This window comes from Larimichthys crocea, chromosome II (assembly GCF_000972845.2).
Source record: "Larimichthys crocea isolate SSNF chromosome II, L_crocea_2.0, whole genome shotgun sequence".
NCBI lineage: Eukaryota > Metazoa > Chordata > Actinopteri > Sciaenidae > Larimichthys > Larimichthys crocea.
Window position 1 is genome coordinate 2,850,787 of NC_040012.1, and position 18,767 is coordinate 2,869,553.

Sequence of the window (18,767 nt, forward strand, 5' to 3'; positions counted from 1 at the left end):
GACAGACACAGGGATGACGGATGAGTGGGTGGTGGGTGGGTGAGGGGTTAGTGGTGGTTGCGTCAGGAGGTGTGCAAACTCCTGCATGCAGGTGCAGGTTTGAGGAGGTGAGGTGTGTTAGAACAAGTAGCCGAGAAGGCTGATGGAGGTTAACGGTAATCCTAAAGGTGAGGACACCATCAGTCTTGTTCATGGCTGGTAGTAGTAGTGGGGTTAGTGATGGTTAGCACCATACTCCGGTTAGCCACAGGTACGCTCTCCTCAGTCTTGGTCTGGTAGAGGTCTTAGAGTCAAGCCATCTTCTTGGGCCGACAGCGGGTTTGAGTTACAGGCTCCCGTCATTTCAGACACTCACCCAGGGCTGCTCGAAGCTGTAGGTCCTCCTGCGATCGTCGGGGTCTTCCGGGACGGTCTGGGACTGCTGGAACTCCTGCCTCAGCCTCTGTATCCGGTCGTGGTTGCTAGGGGCTAGCCGGTTACTAGGGTAAAGAGGAGAGAGAGAGAGAGAGAAGAAAGGGAAGATGGATGAGTGTGTGAGGTCCATTGTGAACAAGTGACCTGGTTTCATCAGCGTGAGGCGGGAAATGCCCCGCAGGATGAACTTCTTTAACGTCCAACGTGATCAAACGAGCTGTTGACGGCGAGGAAAGCAACCCAGATACGTTCAACCCAGATAGAAAACAGAAAAACATGATAAGTGAGGGCAGAGCCGAGAGCAGGCTTAAAGCGGAGCCAACAGCAAAATGAATCAAACTAATGTACCTCTGATGTATTATTCATAACAATGAACAAAGACTAGTGGTGAACGGTGAGCGGTACCACAACACACACGAGCCCCCACCCACCCCACGCCTGCTGGCCTCGCATCATTCAACTACTGCACTGCTATTGTCTGTAGCAGCCCTGCGGTGTTTACACCAAACAATGCTGCCTTCACTGCAACTTTCTCCTGCTCCGCTGAACAAACGCACTACAGCCGGTCATTCACAAATATCTGCACTACAAGAGATGTTCAGGTTAAATACGAAGAGTCTGAGAGATGTAAGCGTCTGTCAGCAGTGAGGATTTTGTAAAGTTGTCAACATGTTTTTGCACCAATGTCATAAAAGATTTGTGTACACGGTTATTTATGAAATTTACTTGTACAGTCAAGACTCATCCAAATTTCTTTGACATGTTGGATCTCTTCAAATCAAATCAGATTTTATTTGTACAGCCCAAAGTCACAAAGTACATTTGTCTCGGAGGACTTTACAATCTGTAGAGGGAGTGACACCCTCTGTCCTTAGACCCTCGGTTCGAGTGAGGAAAAACTTGCCCACAAAAAACCTTTAACAGGAAAAAAAGGTGGAAGAAACCTCAGGAAGAGCCACAGAGGAGGGATCCCTCTCCCAGGACGGACAAACGCGCAGATGTCACGTGTACAGAACAAATCAACACAAACATATTGTACAATTACAATGAATGTTAAAATGATGATAAGTTAGGGTCTCTTTTGGGTCCTGTGCGCGATTCTTTGTTACTCATGAATATTAAATGTTGTTTTCCTGTTTGTCTGAACTAGGTTTGCAAAGAGAGGGAGAGTTTCTGCTAAGTTTCTGGAAATGAATGGGAATTATGGAAATTGGTGGTAATTTAAACAAAGTGTATCATATCCAAACATAAATATAAATATTTTGTTTTGTCATAAGCAGACGTGCAAAATAATACAATAAAAAAAAAAGGTTCAATTTTTGTAAATTCCCAGTTTATTCCCACAAATTCCTGTTAATTCCCATGGAAAGTTTCCAATTTAGAAAATTCCCAGAATTTTGCATTCCTAGTCTGAACACACACATGGAAAGGAAAGTAGTAGTTTTTCTGTGTCTCAAAACAATTTCAGGTTTTCCAATGATTGTATCAAACTTCCTCCAGACTCAGTAACTCTTCTATTTGCAAATGTACAGACATATTTAATATTCATCAGCTCCTCCTTGGTTTTTCTCTTAGTTTTGAGTTAGTCTTTGCTCAAACTTAGCTGATTTGGATTTCAGAAAGAAGGTTTTCCCCACTGACATCCATCTGGCTTTGGTATAGTTCATTTTTTATTTCTAAGGAGGCCATCAGTACCGAAGTTTTACCCTCAAAGAGAAGTTTCTGCTCGTCTCTGAGCTCATAAATGAGGAAATATGGGACATACATATATAGCAGAGGAAAGGTTGGTGTTAAATATATATGGCCTCCTACCGAGGAAAGTAATTAACACATTTTCCCTCTCGAGCAGCATGTGTGAAAAGAAGCGTCAGGGTCGGCGAATGAAGGACCAGCGGGGGGAACGTTGACTCCGAGCTTGACTTTTCAACTTTCTAACTCCGCCAGGAAATTCCTGGGGACTGTCTTATCTCTAAAAAAAAAAAAGAAAATGCTCAAAGGTCAAACCTGCAACTCTTTCCAGTCCCAAAGCTCCCCAAAGTTTGGTTTTGCAAACCTTTCTCTGCTTAGATAAGAAAACTTCAGGGGTCAGCACAAAACGTCTGAGCTGTTTTTGTTCAGGAATAAAAAAACGCAGACACAAAAATACAGATTCATGCTCATGCTCAAAAATAAAACCTGGAAAAGCACGAATGACTCACATCCTTATTAGATAGGTTATGACATAAACTGCACAGTTAGAATATCAGCTTATCTTTATAAGGGTCAAAGTAGGACTCCATCTCGGCACGACATTACCGCAATAACTGCCTAAATCCATTTCATCCATCACAAAACAAACAGATTATAATGCTATAACCTAAAACACAGCAGCACCGCCAGCTTGGCCAGCTATTAACTCCAGACGCACACAATGGGAAAAGCCAGAGCCAGCGAGCCTTGTTAAAGACCAGGAACCTGTCATAAGTGATCCTGCTAATCTCCATGATATGTAACACAGCCGCTTGGCCTCCTTAGTACTCAGCTGACCTGATATGTGGTACATGTGTGACCCTCTAGCCATGGGTCGAGGCTTCAATGCCAGCTTCAACAGAAAGGCTCATTTGTGATAGTGAGAAACCTGTAAACAGATGTCTGTACCACTGGAAGAGTTTGCCATGAATCACAGTCGACAGCGCTGAAGTTTGTCAGATGGAAGATATTCCCTCAACCCTGTAATCAAAAGTATATCATCATTAAGCCAACCTATAGAATCGTTCCTGTATAATACCAGAATCCTGCCCGAGAGACTGAGTGGAAACTCAAATAAAGGGATCAAAGACCTCCAATCCTCTGGTCTGACAAAACGCTGTAAATCAATCAAAGAAAGAGCAACACGCCGATACAGCTACACCGCCGAAAAACCCCAGAGACGGGGGAAGAACAGCGGGCTGAGATTTTAGTCTGAGATGAGCTTCATCCTCCGGACAAACTCACTCAATATCTGGCACTGCTGTACGAGGGCTGAAAGGTCACTGTGTGGCTTTGTTGAGTGGAGTGTCTCTGGGACTCAATAACAGGACTGTGGGCTCGCTGACTGGGCTGCCAGCAAAACTGTTTACGCCGGGATGCACCCTGCCTTTCATGGTCGGGCGTGCCTCCTGAAAAAAAAAAAAAAAAAGCTGTCTGTCTCGGTCTGAAGTCTGGGAAGGAGGAGAGCTCTGAGGAGATGTAATGTCTGCACTGTGGGCAGACTTTTGACTTCAGGACCGCACTGCTACACTGCTACAACGTCTTCTAATGCGGCGTGGGATTACAAACGAAGATGCTTCGAGAAGACGGTCGTTCTTTTTGCCCTCTTGGATCGGAGATCTCACGATCAGATCTGGCTTTCATAGGAACTAGTTCTTCAAATTCAAGAGAGCATTGGTATGCAAAGTCTGATCTTAAAACCCCTAAATGTTCTCAAGGTGCACAAACAGCTTTGATGGCAGGATTGAAGCCATTAAAAGACAGCTACTCAAACCCCTTGCTTCATTTGCCATAAAGAAGGGAAGTGGTCCAAATTGGACCCAACTCCAAACTAATAGGATTTATAAGATCCGTGCTGCCACTTCAAAAAATCCCCCATGACATTGACGCTGCTTCCACGGATCCCAATCAAAGCATGCCAATAGACAGAGGGAAGGCCTTTATGGGGCAATGCACAGTAAGTGACAGAGGCAGCTGATGGACAGAGTCCTAATCCTGTGGATTAGAAATGAATGGCCTCATTCACACGGTGCTGCTCTTCCCATGCCTATAGGAGCATCCTTCAGAACCTTCCACCAACTGTACATGTATGAAGTGCGCATTCATCTAGAGGACTTGGTGACTTTTTTTGGCGGGGCAGGGGGTCAACGTGGCCTTGAAATAAACGCAAAGCTGAGGCGCGGTAATAAAGAAACAGCTGTATTCATCTCTGCTGGCCGCCGTCTGAACATGTACAGTACAGCAAAGTGCCAAAGCCTACATGGGGGAGGAGGAGAGAGAGAGGGGGGGTAGGTTTGAGTGGACCTTGTGTCTGTTTGGCGACGAGGGCCCTCATGGCGAGTGCTTACAAGTGGGGGTGACATTGAGGATACAAGAGCAGCTTTGTTGGTTCACACTTCAAAGTCACAGACGAGAGCGTCACCCCGAGCACGCAGCCTACAGGCAACACTGTGTGTGTGTGTGTGTGTGTGTGTGTGAAGGGCTATTAACAAAGGCAGCCAAGTCTGAACTCCTTAAACCTTATCAGAGTCTATTTCATCTCCAAATTAAAGGACAAAATAAGAGCTGACGGTTCAAGGAAATTCGCACCTCGCTCTTTCATCTATTTCATTTTCCAATAATCCTCCGCCGTCTTAATTAAACATGTAATTAAGCATGGGTAGTCATTGGATTCCTAAATGTGACCGTCGCACTGACTCGGCCTACTTGAATAAACATTTACTGATGCTGCGATATACGTATAGCGGCGCATATCGCGTGTACGCGTTCGCCTGGCGACGCGGCAGCTGTGGCGGTTAGTTCCCGTAATCTTATCAGACGGGGGGGGGGGGGGAGAAGCAAGGCCCTACATCCTCTGACAAAGAGGGAGCAGCTGGTGGAGCCTTTCTCCGCTCTGAGAAATGAACTGAGATGCTGGAGATGATAATCCGGGGGTCTATTGATCGAAGGCTCACCGACAACAACCAGAGAGGGGGAGACTGATGCCCTTGCTAACCGGTCCTAGCGGCGAACTCTCCATCTGTGCGAGCTGTTATCTAGTGCGGCCTGCACACACGCGCACTAATCCACAGACGGATGTTGTTGCTACTTGTTAGTAACGGATGAATCGTCACTCTGGACCTTTTGCATGGAGAGAAATCTGTATTTTTTTTACAGTGTGCATGATTTTGTATGTATAAAGAAAGAGTGTGTGTGTCGTCTCAAAGGATACAGTAAGAATATGCAGCAGAATGTGTGCACAGCTGTGTTTAAGAGTTTAACGCCCTCCCTGAAGACTGAAGGCATAGATTGGTTATTTTTTGTCCTTTTTATGCTTTACTTCTCTCTATATTATGATTTAACAGCTATATTATCTTTAATAAACTGTCTGCTGTCTCTGCTGACTTCTTCTTTTTGGGTGATTATAAAAGACTTTTTTTTTTGGTGGCAGATTTTATTTGTGGAGCTTCAGAGAGGAGACAAAGTTTATTACTTGGAATATTAAGCTTTATATAATAATAAGTTACCGCCTTTTCTTTTGACGAGCGCCGTTTCACGACTGCAGAGTGTGTAATCGGTGTCTAACAAGCCGACGTTGGGGCGTAACACGGAATAAAATAGAATAATTAGACACAAACAAACTGGAAGCTATGCTGCTGGTTTATGTTTAATATCCAGATCAGGGTCGACATAGGAAGATGTTGCTGTGCTGGAAAAGAGCGAGCATCTTCAGCTCATCTTCCTCAGATAGACAAAAGGTTAAAAAAAGGATTAGACGACTCTCAGCCTCGCCGGTGTGTGTTGATGCAGTGGAAAGATTAGAGGGGCCAAGAGGCCACTGTGTCTGCTGCGTCTGAGGCCATTTAGACAGTTATTAGGCCGATCTTTGCTTTTACTCTGGATTACATGGACTTAACCCTGAAACACCGATGGAGCCAAATTGATCTGCAGAAACACAGCAATTAGATGCCAATCGATACAATATCTCCACACTTAGCAACTCATTATCAAATCCCTGGCATTCGCCTCGTCGTGTCAACTGACTAAGTAAGAATAAAGTGGGACCTGCGCGTTGATAAACTGCACAAACAAATCAGTTGGTATGCAAAGGAAGATAAACAGCCAAGCAGAATTTCCCATTCTGCATAAGAGCTGGTGTTGACGGGGGGAAGTTAAGAGGCTAATGAATCCAGCTAACACCTCCTGGAACACAACGCTGAATCAGACACAATCTGCACGTCCGTGGCTCCGGCTCGGATCAAAACGCTTTCTCTTCTCAGGTCGCAGCAACTGGCGCGGCGCCGAAAAGCCGAGCCAAGCTCAGCGGCTGAGTGTATATTTGTATTCATGTGTGTGTGTGTGCTCGTTCTTCAGGTGAGAAATATGGCACTTTGAGTTTGAGTTGGTGAAACGCTGCAGAAGTGAAGAAGGGTGGCTCTAACAACCGCAGCACTGCAGAGAAACGTAGGTTGATTGGATCATTAATTGATATTAGATTTCTATTCACAGCCATAACTCCAGGTAATGTGTGATGAGTCACTGGAAATCTGCATAAATACATTCATACTTTGGTTATGTAAGAAAGAATTGACTTGTTTTCCTCAATCTGACTCTACAATGATTCATTCCCGTGCAGCACTTGAACCCCTCACACAGGTCCCGTCCTGAAACTTACACTAAAATTTATCCTCGGCCTCGGCAATCCTGCAGAGTGTCAACACTTGTGCAACACAGACAGTAAACATTGGAATCCATCGACGGAACGGATTGAATTTAATTGGTTTTCAGTTTTATAGGGCATCTTTATTTTTCCAGGGGCACCGCTGGTCAGAACTGTCAGAGATGGTAATATAATATTTGACTGATATTAATGTATGCAGGCGTATACATTTAAAAGCAAGACGGGTTAACTCGTCTTGGATTTCGAGCTATGGCGCCACTGGAGGCGATAACGGCGCCGCACGCTGCAGTATGCCTCCTTTTTAATTCATGGGCCAATTTCATGCTTGCACACCATCAGCGTATCGACGCCGATCTGCGAGGTTACAAGCAAATAAATTGGACCTGCGTTCCTGATATCTGTAATCCTGCCCTACTTTTTAATGAAGGTGGGGAGCATGCGGTCCTATGTGGGCCATTTAAGTTCCATTACTCAAATCCCCCCGTCGGATTGCGCGGTGCAGCCACATTTGAATATGTCACTGTAATATCTGCGGGAGCTCCAATCCCATTTCCTCACAGACGCTTTCAATACCTCCTTTCTAATGCGTTCTGAGATTGAACTTCATGTCAGGATTAAAATGAGGAGAAATTGTGGTCGATCTAATCTCACGGACGCCTCAGGTGGAAAACACCACAGGAGCAGATGTGCTGTAAAAGTCTGCCACGCCTCTCTGTTATACAGTTTAAACAAATGTCTTAATGTGTTTTATAAAGCTGACAGTGGCATCCATTGTCCCGATGTATGACCTGTGGTTTGTAGTCACGGTTAACCGTGGAACCTGCATTGGTTGATGGTTCAAATATCTAAAATATTTGTTTAGTTTATGACATTTTATATCGCATATTTATGTCTTGTACTTGTTTAACTGCTGCACCATAGACAGCGAGTCAGACATTGGATGCAAACTGCTGTGATATTTGGCTTTGTAATAATATACATAGGATGTTTCTTTTCCTTTATGAACCACGAGCTGTCTCCTTGTCTCTGCCACTAAGTTGTTATTCCTTCCACCTCCCCTTCATTGAAATGCTAAATAGGTAAATGGATATCTGATCTTATCCCCGTTAACACCGGCTCCCGATCTAACATGCCATCACAGTTGCAGTGCTTTGATGTAACGCTGACAAAACAGTGTCTAATCTAATCCATCACTGACAGATGATGATCTCCTCTGTGGAGAGACGCATAATAAAAGGCGAGCGGGTAAAACCGGACGACGACGTGACGGAGGGTGACACTCGAGCGTATGTTGAACACGTATGGATATTTAGAGTTTTGGTTGCTCATTAAGCTTCTCACACAGATATAAATAAACACACACCCACGCTTGCTCCATCTCTATCACACCTCGCTTCACTGCTCTCTCCACCTTCACACGCTGACTCGAGGGTTAACAGGAGACGGCATCTATCACGCCGCACCGTTCAATCAGTCAATAGACAGATCTGTGCCGTCAGATAAGCCACTTATTGTAATATATCTGAGCTTCAGAATGCCGTTATGATCCCACCAATCATAACTAACGCTCGCAGGCTACTAGTCTTTATGATTCATAGCCGATCGCCATGATTCAGCACATTCAGTCACCTGGGGAAACTGTAACCAGGCAACAAGGGTCTTCTGAGTTAATGGCTTTACCACAGCCGGCATTGCAATCTACTAATTATTCCTTTCTGTGTCAACATGGCCCGTAAAGTAGGCTCTCCTAGCCCATTAACTTGTAGTGGTGCTTTAACAACTCTGTAGAGAAGTGAAAACTAGTTTCAACCTGCGTGTGCCCACAAGAGTGTGTGTTTTCCTACAGGTTGTGCAAATTACAGGCAGGAGTGTGAGATGAAAGTGTGAGAGGATTTTCAAACCGGCGGGGTGAGTGCGCCGTCTTATCAGCAGTGGATTAGGGGAAGCATTAAAGAGCCCAACTTTCCTTTTTTTTTTCTCTTACATTTTTATGAGGTCTCAGCTAAACTAAACATTGATAACAAGGCCTGACTTCTTCAGACTCATGAATAAAAGTTCAGTCTGAATCAGAAACCACATTTGCACAAGTTCCTTTGGCTCTTGTCTTTTCATGCTGGCAAAGCATCACAGAAGTTTCACTTAGAGATTCTTTCTTTGCTCGTAACAGTTGAAATATTTTCAGGTTTAGCAGAAGTTCTCGTCGGGATGCAGAGACCGGAGAGTTTAAGTTGCCAGTTGCTCAGTGACTGCATTGACTGAAGCAGCGCCGGTCCTGGCCACATTTGCGCCCTGGGCAAACCCCCCGCCCCCGAGGCGAACATTTTCTCGTACGCCCTAACGGCCGCCCGTGCGCCCCTGGATGCGCCGTGTGCCCCCATCGGTCTGTCCGACGCCCCCCTCTGCCTTGTCAACACCCCGCTCCCGGGGCGCCCGCTCCGCTTACTTAATGAGCGGTATCGAAAAGTATCGAGGTTTTTTGCTTTTTCGGGCGTTCGTGCGCCCCCCACGGAGAATGCGCCCTGGGCGGCCGCCCACATTGCCCATAGCTAGGACCGGCCCTGGACTGAAGCACCGTGGAGAGGTTGCAGAGGTGTTACCAATAAGTTATTTGCTTCAACCTTCAAGTCTACAAGTTGGCCTGACCGGCTGGTGCCTTCTCTTGAAGTTGGCCGAGCATCAGGGGATGAATAAAATCTACCTATAAAACATTCCAGATGATTGGGGTCAAAATTTGCCTTTGACTGGTGCAGAACTGACACAGTACAGTACCCATCCGCTACCAAAGAAACCTCCCATGGTGGAACTGTGGCGCAACTGGACTGGGTCCAGCGTGAACCCTCTGAGTGTTTATGCCCTCCAGGTAAAACCTGGTAAAATGAATTTTTAAAAAAGGAGGACAAAGGAGGACACCGAGATTCTGGTTGAAATATTAGACTCTATCCAAAATGCAACAGGAAAGGGACATATACCCAAAACTGATTAGACTGAACCAAGAGGAAAGGCCTATACTCTGCAACAATAGACTAAGCTGTGATAATGGGCTGCTGTACAGAGGGAATCAGACATTTCAGTTTGGGAAATTACATAGAAAAATAACTGTAACAGCTAATAATGACTTGGAAGCTATTGGACAGGAGATCCACGGAGGCAGAAAGATTCTGATTTATCTCTGCATGTATCAAAGACTGAATGACACAATGCAGCCCACATTAGCCAGCCGCCACAATGATCTGTACATTAGGAAACGGACGGCCTGAGTGCGGCATTATTCACGGCGACCGCAGAAAGGATTCGTCTCTTCTATGGCGGCAGAATGGATCACCCTTTTAAAAAGGCAGAAAAAAGGAAATGAGGGACAAGACAGAGAAAAGGAATAGTGAGATAACAGTCATTTGGGCTGTGAATGAGGCGATTGCAGCTGAAGGGAAATAAGTAGAGCGAGGCTAAATTAGAATTCCAGTTTTGGCGGTGGAAAAAAAAAGAAAGAAAGTAAGGTAAGGGTTTGACTGATGTGTATCTCCAATGCCGACTGATAATTCTGGTGTGGCCTGGAGTGGCGAGGAAAAGGGAGCAGGGAGAAATGAAGGGGAAGGGAGGGGGAGAGTGACATTGAGAGAGAGAAAAAGAAAATCAAATTGGAGCAGTCTAATTTCTGGGGCAGGCATCACGGTCCAGCTCGTATGGCGTTCCCTCCTTTTTCTTTGTCATGGCGACTGGGGAGTGACGAATGGACGTCTCACTTGTAATGGTTCCCCTTTTTCAGAGAGCTGTATAATGCCGGCCGATGGAAGCATCAGCGGCATCTGATAAATCATAATCTAAGTCAAATTAGGATCCATTATCATCAGGAAGCAGGGGGTCCCTTTCCCCTCTGTTTCAGGGCTGCATCGGTGGAAAATAAGACTAGAGGCATCTTGTGACAGCAGGCAATTTTGAGAGAGAAAGAGTGAGCGTCTGATGTATGATTGCGATGGTAATGCGTGTCCTAGATGCCAGGGAGACTGCTCAGACAGAGGCTGGGATTTGGCAAAGCCACGATCATAACATGAGCCCATTCTCATGCACTCAAAGCGTCCATATCTACTTTCTATGCATATTTTTTTATCAAATGTAAGTGTGGCAGCAAACTCTGAAGAGGAGATATCCACAGGATGGTACAAATACTTGTTAAGCTCGTGTTTTTCAGTCACGACAAAGCTGTCGAATTAGTATGTTGTGACTCACGTCTATCTCAAAAGCATTTGTTACCAAATCGCCCCGCACACAAAAGCCGAAAACGGAGCAAAACATTTGTTTTTCCGAACAAATTCCTCCTGGGAGCAGAGCTGAAGTGCACCACCGGTTCAGCGAGCATTCATTAAAAACTGGGACTCGCACTGACTTCATGAAATATTCAATATATAGTAGCTTTTGGAAACAAGGACATGTTTTCCAGACCAACAAAACAAATCTTTCAGATTTTCGTGTAAAATTACAAAGAAAAAAACGGCAAATCGCAGCAACCTGGAGCTCTGCGGTTATTCTCAGCAACACACAAATGCCTCGGATTCATATTTTCGTTATATATTTTGAAATTCTCTGACTGCTGAGACCTTGAGCTTTTACCACCACTGCAATAAATGTCAGAGCAATGCGATGGACTTTTACTGTTTGTTAGTGGGCGTTGTGTTAAGAAAGAAATGCGAGAGGTTGCGTCGGTGGAGGGCTTGTTTGCTTCAGGTACTGGTGAGACATCCGAAATGTGACCCAGGAGGAACAGAGCCGTATGATGTGTCAGCACCATCTCTGCGTGGACGCTCATTCAAATGAATACGGAGCTGCAGTGTTACTGTCCGTCTACTCATGTCTGCTACTTTTCATTTACTTTGCAAACAATGCACATTAACCCACGATGAGATCGACAACCATAAGTGTTTGTGAACCAACCATCACGCTTTGCAGATATGTGGTTAACACGAGCTGTGGATGTGAGTCAAAGCTCGTTGAATGAAAAAGAAGCTGCAGGATGTGCTGGAGCTAAAGTGTGGTTAGGTTGTAAACTCTGAAAGGACTGGAGCTCTTTTTCATTTAACGATTACCTTTGCTATTTGAGCTCGAAGGCCAGCGGACCAGTTAATCAGCTTCCATAAGCGCGGCTACCTGCCTCTCCCTAACTGTTCTCCTTTGGCTTTTTTTATTTGCTTTATTTTCACTTCACTGGAAAATAAATGTGGTAATTCAACTCTGCATATTGTGGTTTGGCTCAACCACAAAGATTATTTATGCTTTCTCAGCAGCTCAGCTCAACATCTCCCTCTCTCTCTCGCTCCAAACATTAAATTCTAGTTAACCTCTCCTGGTGAAACAGATGTTAGAGCTGTTAAACTTCACATCTGTTAGCTGAAATCTCCAGAGTCCTGCAGTCATCTTAAAGGAAATCCTGGGTACCCTCCTCCCCTGTCTACTGACAGATCCCACAGACCCAGCTGCAGCTGAGAACACTGAGGACACTGCAGACTCACATAAAGACTATCCTGCTTCTCCTCCAGACAAACGTTTCAAAGGAGGCCCACCATGAAACACCCGTTGCACCAGCCGAGTGCAGACACTTCCTCGTGCTTACTTCGATTCAATGCCCCCCCCTTCCACCTCTTCCTGGCTTTCAACTCGGTGCAGCTTGAACTCCCCATTGTGCTGACCGCCGGGACCGTTCACAGGTGGAAACTCTGCGGGATCTGGTGAGTCAGGGGGAAGATTTGCTCTATAGGACAGGGTGGCACGGCGGAATAGCCGATTTGTCACCATCTGCCCTCTGTGAGTTTTCAGTGTGTAGAAATTTCTTGCATCCATTGTGGCATTGCAATCTCCTCACATCACCCTCGCCTTGCTAGTGCACAACACTTGAAAGGCCCCGTCTAGAGTCAGTATTTAGTTTGTCTGTTCTGGGTTCTCATTTTTAAGTAACAAAAGTAAAAAATATTCTTATTTTCGGGTGATTATACATGCATGAAAACATAGTTATGAATATTATATTCAATGTCTGCCTTACTCTGAAAATAAAGGCCCCAAATCTGACACACTGCACCTTTAAGTAGACTGCAGTGATAATGTTGCTACCGTAAGTGTCATGGTGCGTTGGTCAATTACTGGAAGAGTCTGCAACTGTTGCAGAAGCACAAAATTAGTTATTTTAAACCTGCATCACACAGATAAACACTGTTCTCCACATAAACATAAGCACAATGAGATATCTGCAATACAGAGAATTATTTAGACCCAGAAGAAAACTGTCCAGGTAATTATACAGTTATAGCCTTTAAGAATGACACTACAGCTGCAATGATTAGTCAGTTAATTGATCTGCATCCATTCTGTTGATTGTTTTAGTAATCTTTCAAGCAGAAATGCCACCATTCAGTGATTTCAGCTTCTCAAATATGAAGATTCGTTGCTTTGCTGACTTAACATGACGTATTGTCGGGTTTTGGACTGTTGAATAAAACAAGTGCACCTCTGTGAGCTGTGGGAAGTTACAACAGCAGATTTTTCCACTATTCTTTCCACATTTTATCGTCAATATTGGAATAATGAAAATAATAGTAGCAGCACTTAATGATACCCTGCACGTTTTCACTCTAGCAGATGAATGTCAGAGGACACAAATAAAAAGCCTCTCATTTATGAGAATATATTTTCAAACTGTCTGGTAAATCTGGAGCAATAAAAAAGGACACAGTGCATTCTCATGTAGACAGGTGATACAGTAAATCCCCCTGGAGCGGCTGACTGGAGCGTCCCTCCACCCTCCCCCCACCCAGGCTACTGTCTGCTTCCTGGCAGACAAAGCTCCCCCAACTCCTGTCAAAACATCTCCTAACTAGGTATCAGTGGCTACAGCCGTCCCCTGATGGAGGGCTGACTGCACTGCCTGTGTAGAGGTCTACATGGGTCTGTGTGTGTGTGCGTCTGGACTCTACCGGAGAACACAGACAGTCTGTTGGAAGGGTTGACAGGGTGACTACACCGAGGTGGATATTTTTCTGCATACGGATGTCTCGGCTTGTTATTTCTTCCCTGGATAGTTGTGCAGTACAAAGTTGTCACTGTATTTTTTTTATTTATTCAAACTTCTGCTTAAATATTTTATTTATGTGATATTAAAATGTTAAAATATTCAGATTTTAGGACAGAAGAAGCAACTATTTTTTTTTAGCTCTTATTGACTGACCGTAAAAACAAATAATAGACTAAATAATGAAGATGTTCAACCAATAAAACAGGTGTAGCTCGTGTTGTTGTTGCTATTTTTAAAAATGTAAACCCTTCACTGAAATAAAATGAATAAAAAGCCAAAGTTTGATTGGAAATGTCTGCAATAATCTAAAGAGACACCTGTCATTGCGTGGTGGAAAAAACAAGAAATGAGCTCCGGTGTTTTAATTTTAAGCAACTGAAGGAAAAAAAATTCTCTTTGAAGACCGGCACGGATCCCCGTCCTGCTCCTCCATCTGACGCAACGCAGAAACACACATGCACCCACATGAAAGACGAACAAGTGCAGCCCATCAAAGAGCACCCATGGAAAAACTCAAAAGGGTGTCTTCTGGCAGATACCCGTCACAGTTCTCTGCGGTTCAAATCCCACAGGGGGGGATGGTGGTGGTGGTGGTGGAGGGCTGGTGGCTGTCAAGATCCCTGGGATGGGAACTCTTTTTTTGAAAGAGGTTGAGGATGGCAGATAAAGGAGGAAAGAAGACAGACAGTAAAGGAAGGAAGGATGAGGAGGAGAAGGGTGGCACAGGCCAAGTGTGAAGGAAGGATGATGCTGGAGGTAGAGCGAAGGGGGGGGCAGAGGAGGTGATTTTGTGGAGAGGGGGGTGTCAGAGGAAGACGAGATAAGAGACAGAAAACAAACAAAAGACGGCCCTGTTCCCGACACGCTGAACATATTTACATTTTTCTATATGATCTGTTTATTCTACGAACTTGACAGCTCGAAACATCTAAAGGGTACGGATTTGTCACGTAGGCTATCAGCGTAACACGTTTTATATCATGCATTCATGCATTTCTCAATTTCTGGACAACCTCGTGTTAAGATAAGGTGGAAAATCCTGGAGATAAACGATGAAATGTAACGGTGTGTTTGAGGGTTCATGGTTTGTGAACAGCAAACTGTTCGAGGATAATGGTTAATGAATCGTAGGACAAAGCGTCTTAAGTGCTCGACCATCGAAAGAGTCAAGACCAGTTTGAGTTTAACTGATTACATTACTGTAATATGCATAATAAGATACTGCACAAGATGCTGTCATATCCGGTGTGAGAAAATATTCGGTGACTCCTCTCTACTGTAAACACAGTAAACCTGCAGGTGGAGGTACAGGGACCAAGACAAAAGCAGCAAGTACGTTAACTGTTCTTATTTTATGTAGACATGTAGTTGCCAGGTTGACTTTCCATCTGTCTTTAAAACATGTTAAAAGATAACTAAATTAGCTCTGCATGAAGGTCGTTAGTTAGTTATTATTATGTTAGATACATATCTAAAGTCACTATTCGGGCATTAAAATTATTTATTTTAAACCAGTTTTGATTGGAACTGTTGTGTCTTCGGTAACCGGGGCGAGTAGAGAAAGTTGGCCAACAAATAGTTAAATGGGAAGTTCGGAGGTTTGTTTTTTAATATTCATGTTTGTGTGATTATCGGGTCTTTCTGGCTGCTGGGTGGGTGGTTGCATTGGCAGTGTTCAACAACAACAGGCTGAAAGTGTGGCTAACGTTATAGCTGAACAAGCCACAGACAAAGAAAGTGGTGATTTAATGTGTGGATGATAAAATCATCTAGTGTCATCAGATCGAGCCTCGGAGGAAACATCTACATTTGTTTTTTGATTTGATGTCGATGTTTGTTTTAACACTACGCTGCTGCCTGAACAAGTGGATCAGAATGAGTTCTGGGCTGGATCATCTTAGATGTACTTCAAAAGTTTGAACAGGTCCTTATAAAGTAGGTGTTGAATTATTCAGACGGTGGACATCACCTTTCCGAAATGAAAAATAGTGAGCAGGAAAGAGCCGGAGAGATAGGGTGTCTTTCTGATTCTGAATATATAATTCTGATCATTTTTCATTTAAGCGGGAGCCGGAGAGAGGTTATGGGAGATAGTGACAAGTCAAAGGATGGATGAAAGGAAGTCTGAAGGATAGGAGGGAAATATTTATAGATTAGGGCAGACGCTAAGGAGGAGACAAGAGATAAGGCTGAATGAAAGCACAAAAGGAAAAGAGGAAGGGTCCGGTGAGGGCCTTCAGGAAAGACTTCAAAGAGATCAGAGCGGACGGAGGATGAAGGAAAAAAAAAAGACCAATTTTCTTAACACTTAAAATATTTTTAGCCGGCTTAATGTGGACGTATTCTATGTCATGGTGCTGTGGAGGAGACCGAGTCCCCGGGGGAGTCTACGAATTGAATGAGGGGGAAGGCAGGCGAGGGTGCAGGCTACGTTCTGGCATGAAGTGAATTAATCCCTGGAGGTCCTGCAGCCAGCTGCTGACACAGGCTGGTTTTATAGCGAGCCATGGGGCCATAAATAAGGCATTATGGGTATGGAAGGGGGGATGTGCTGGGCTTAAGTGTGCCACTTTAAAAGGCCCTTTTGCCATTAGTTGTGTGTCCAAGCTGTTTGAAGTGATAGACTGATGTGTGTGTGTGTGTGCGGTGACCTCACCGAGGCAGCGCTGTATTTCAAGTTTGCCGGTTCGAGACGCGAAAGAAAGTCAGGAGCCCCCTCGAGGGATCTGACCGTCTCAAGATCATGATTCCCGCCTCGCCTGTCTGTCGTTAATCATATTGTAAGAGCTGGTTTATAATGCCGTCTAATGGTGGCCATCTCATCGTGGAACAAAGCTCTTCAATCACTCGCGATATATTTAACGTTGTATTACGGAGGCTCGTGATGTTGAATTGATTACAACACTTTATTCATCATCTATTAGCCTCCTACATCCTCATGCGTGCTCGAGTTCCACAGAATCGAATGTATTCTCCATTTCCTTCTCCCGCGATCAAGCTGATCTTATTTGTTAGGCTGTTCCCGGGAACATTTGTACCGCTGGGCCACGAGACAGGACAGAAACTCTATCTGCTGTTAGTGATCTTTGCAGCTTCATCATCGCAACACGAGCCCAACCGAAGAAATCTGATAAAAAAACAAACATCTGAAGTCAGGCTGACATGTTTGTTTTATAGGTTTATTTATCATGTACTTAGGTTTAGGTTCTATTGTGCTTTGTGTTTTTTGTGATTGGTTATAGTTTATATAGTTTATTATCAATAAACATTGAGGTTTACAGTTAGATGACATATATACACCATTTGTTTTGACTTTTAGCTCTGTATATTTTCATTTTAGCATAATATGTATCATCTTTAGTGTTTATTTTATATATTTATATTGGTGTAGTTAGTAATAACACTGGGTTAACATAATAATAGATTGGTGTGATTAATAGATTAATAGTTATTTTGCTTTTTTGTTACTAGAGCATATTAAGTGGTTTGGTAGACCCTGACAATAATGTTTTGGAGTTTTTATGCTTTGATGGGTGATACTTAAGTTTATAATTATGTTTCATGTATTAATATTGTACTTGCAGATGTATATATGAGCTTGATTATGACATATTTCATACATTTATATTGTATTTTGAAGTGGTTTTATGTGCTAATGTAAAGTTTCTGTGTGTTTGGTTACTATTGTGCAGTTAAAGTTGTAGTTTGTTGGGCAGACATCACTTACAGCTAAGAACACCAAACAACAACAAATCTGAGCCTGAAAAAAACCCTGAAACACAAATCATATATCTCAGTCACCACGGGTACGTTTCTTTCTACAGCTACAGACATACAGTACTTACAAAAATACACATAGTACTACGATACTATTAGACAACATTTTGTTGACTTTCATGGGAAAATCCAGTCAAACACTCGTCTGTATTTGTCGTTCCCATGAATGCTCGGCTGACACCGGATCAAAGCAGCATTTGCAGAGACATGTTTTGTTTTCGCCTTGTCGGGGTCAGACGGGTGGAGTTGGGTGCCACACAGAATCAGACAACGAGCTACATTTATTGCAAAGTATCACGACTAAACGAGTCAAATTCAATACACTTCACTATGATTAACCACGTTCCAGATTTATTTAAGTGCTAAACTCCACCCTTCTGTTCCGCCCGAGCAAGAGGAACAAACCACTTGGACTCATTTGCAAATTTACTGCACGATCCACATCTGGATTGAAGGAAGGGATCCGCTCGTAGCAGACTAAAGAATAAACTAGCTATTAACATATAAATACCACTTGTCCATACCTTCTGCTGTGAGTGTGCGATCACTGGGTTTTCAAGGTCCGCGGAGCGTGAAAATCCACAAAAATTTGACAGGATACAAGAGTTAGTTAATTCCAACATGTGTTTTTTAAAAGCAAGACTGACACAAATGCCCCCTTAAAATAACTCGGGGAACATGACGGGGATAATAGAATTCATGTCTCTGGATTAGTGTCAGTGACGGAACGTTCACAGCCAAATCTACTGTTTTTAGAGGGATTAGCACACAAAATCTGGATGTAATACGTGCGGCATTAAATGTTAATCTACGGAAGTACCTGCTAAAAATGCATAAGCCTCCCTTTGTCGAGGATTCCTTATCACTTAATGATACAATGTGGACTGTAATTATGAGGCCTATAATTGGACATGCAAGTGAGCAAGAGGAGGGGAAAAAAAGAAAAAGAAAGTCTCAGTTGGTGGAAACTTTGTAACACATTCTGGTTCAAAATATGGAAATCACAGCAGGGGACGATTCGTCAGTTCATGTTCAGCGTTTTAGGCTTGAGGCTTTTCAGTCTTTTCTCCATTTGGAAGACCCTGACAACAATGTTTTGGGGTTTTTATGCTTTAATGGGTGATACTGAATTTA

The 18,767-nt window shown here is 43.8% G+C and overlaps 1 protein-coding gene across 8 annotated transcripts in view; it reads right to left on the minus strand.

Moving 5' to 3' along the window:
* Nucleotides 1-18,767, minus strand: part of pard3ab (par-3 family cell polarity regulator alpha, b) — a 230,300-nt gene that overhangs the window by 12,787 nt on the left and 198,746 nt on the right. For all 8 annotated transcript variants that reach the window (XM_027291164.1, XM_027291143.1, XM_027291170.1 and 5 more), the window contains one exon: nucleotides 356-479. In XM_027291164.1, the coding sequence (XP_027146965.1) occupies nucleotides 356-479 (124 nt within the window). The remainder of the gene's footprint in view (nucleotides 1-355; nucleotides 480-18,767) is intronic.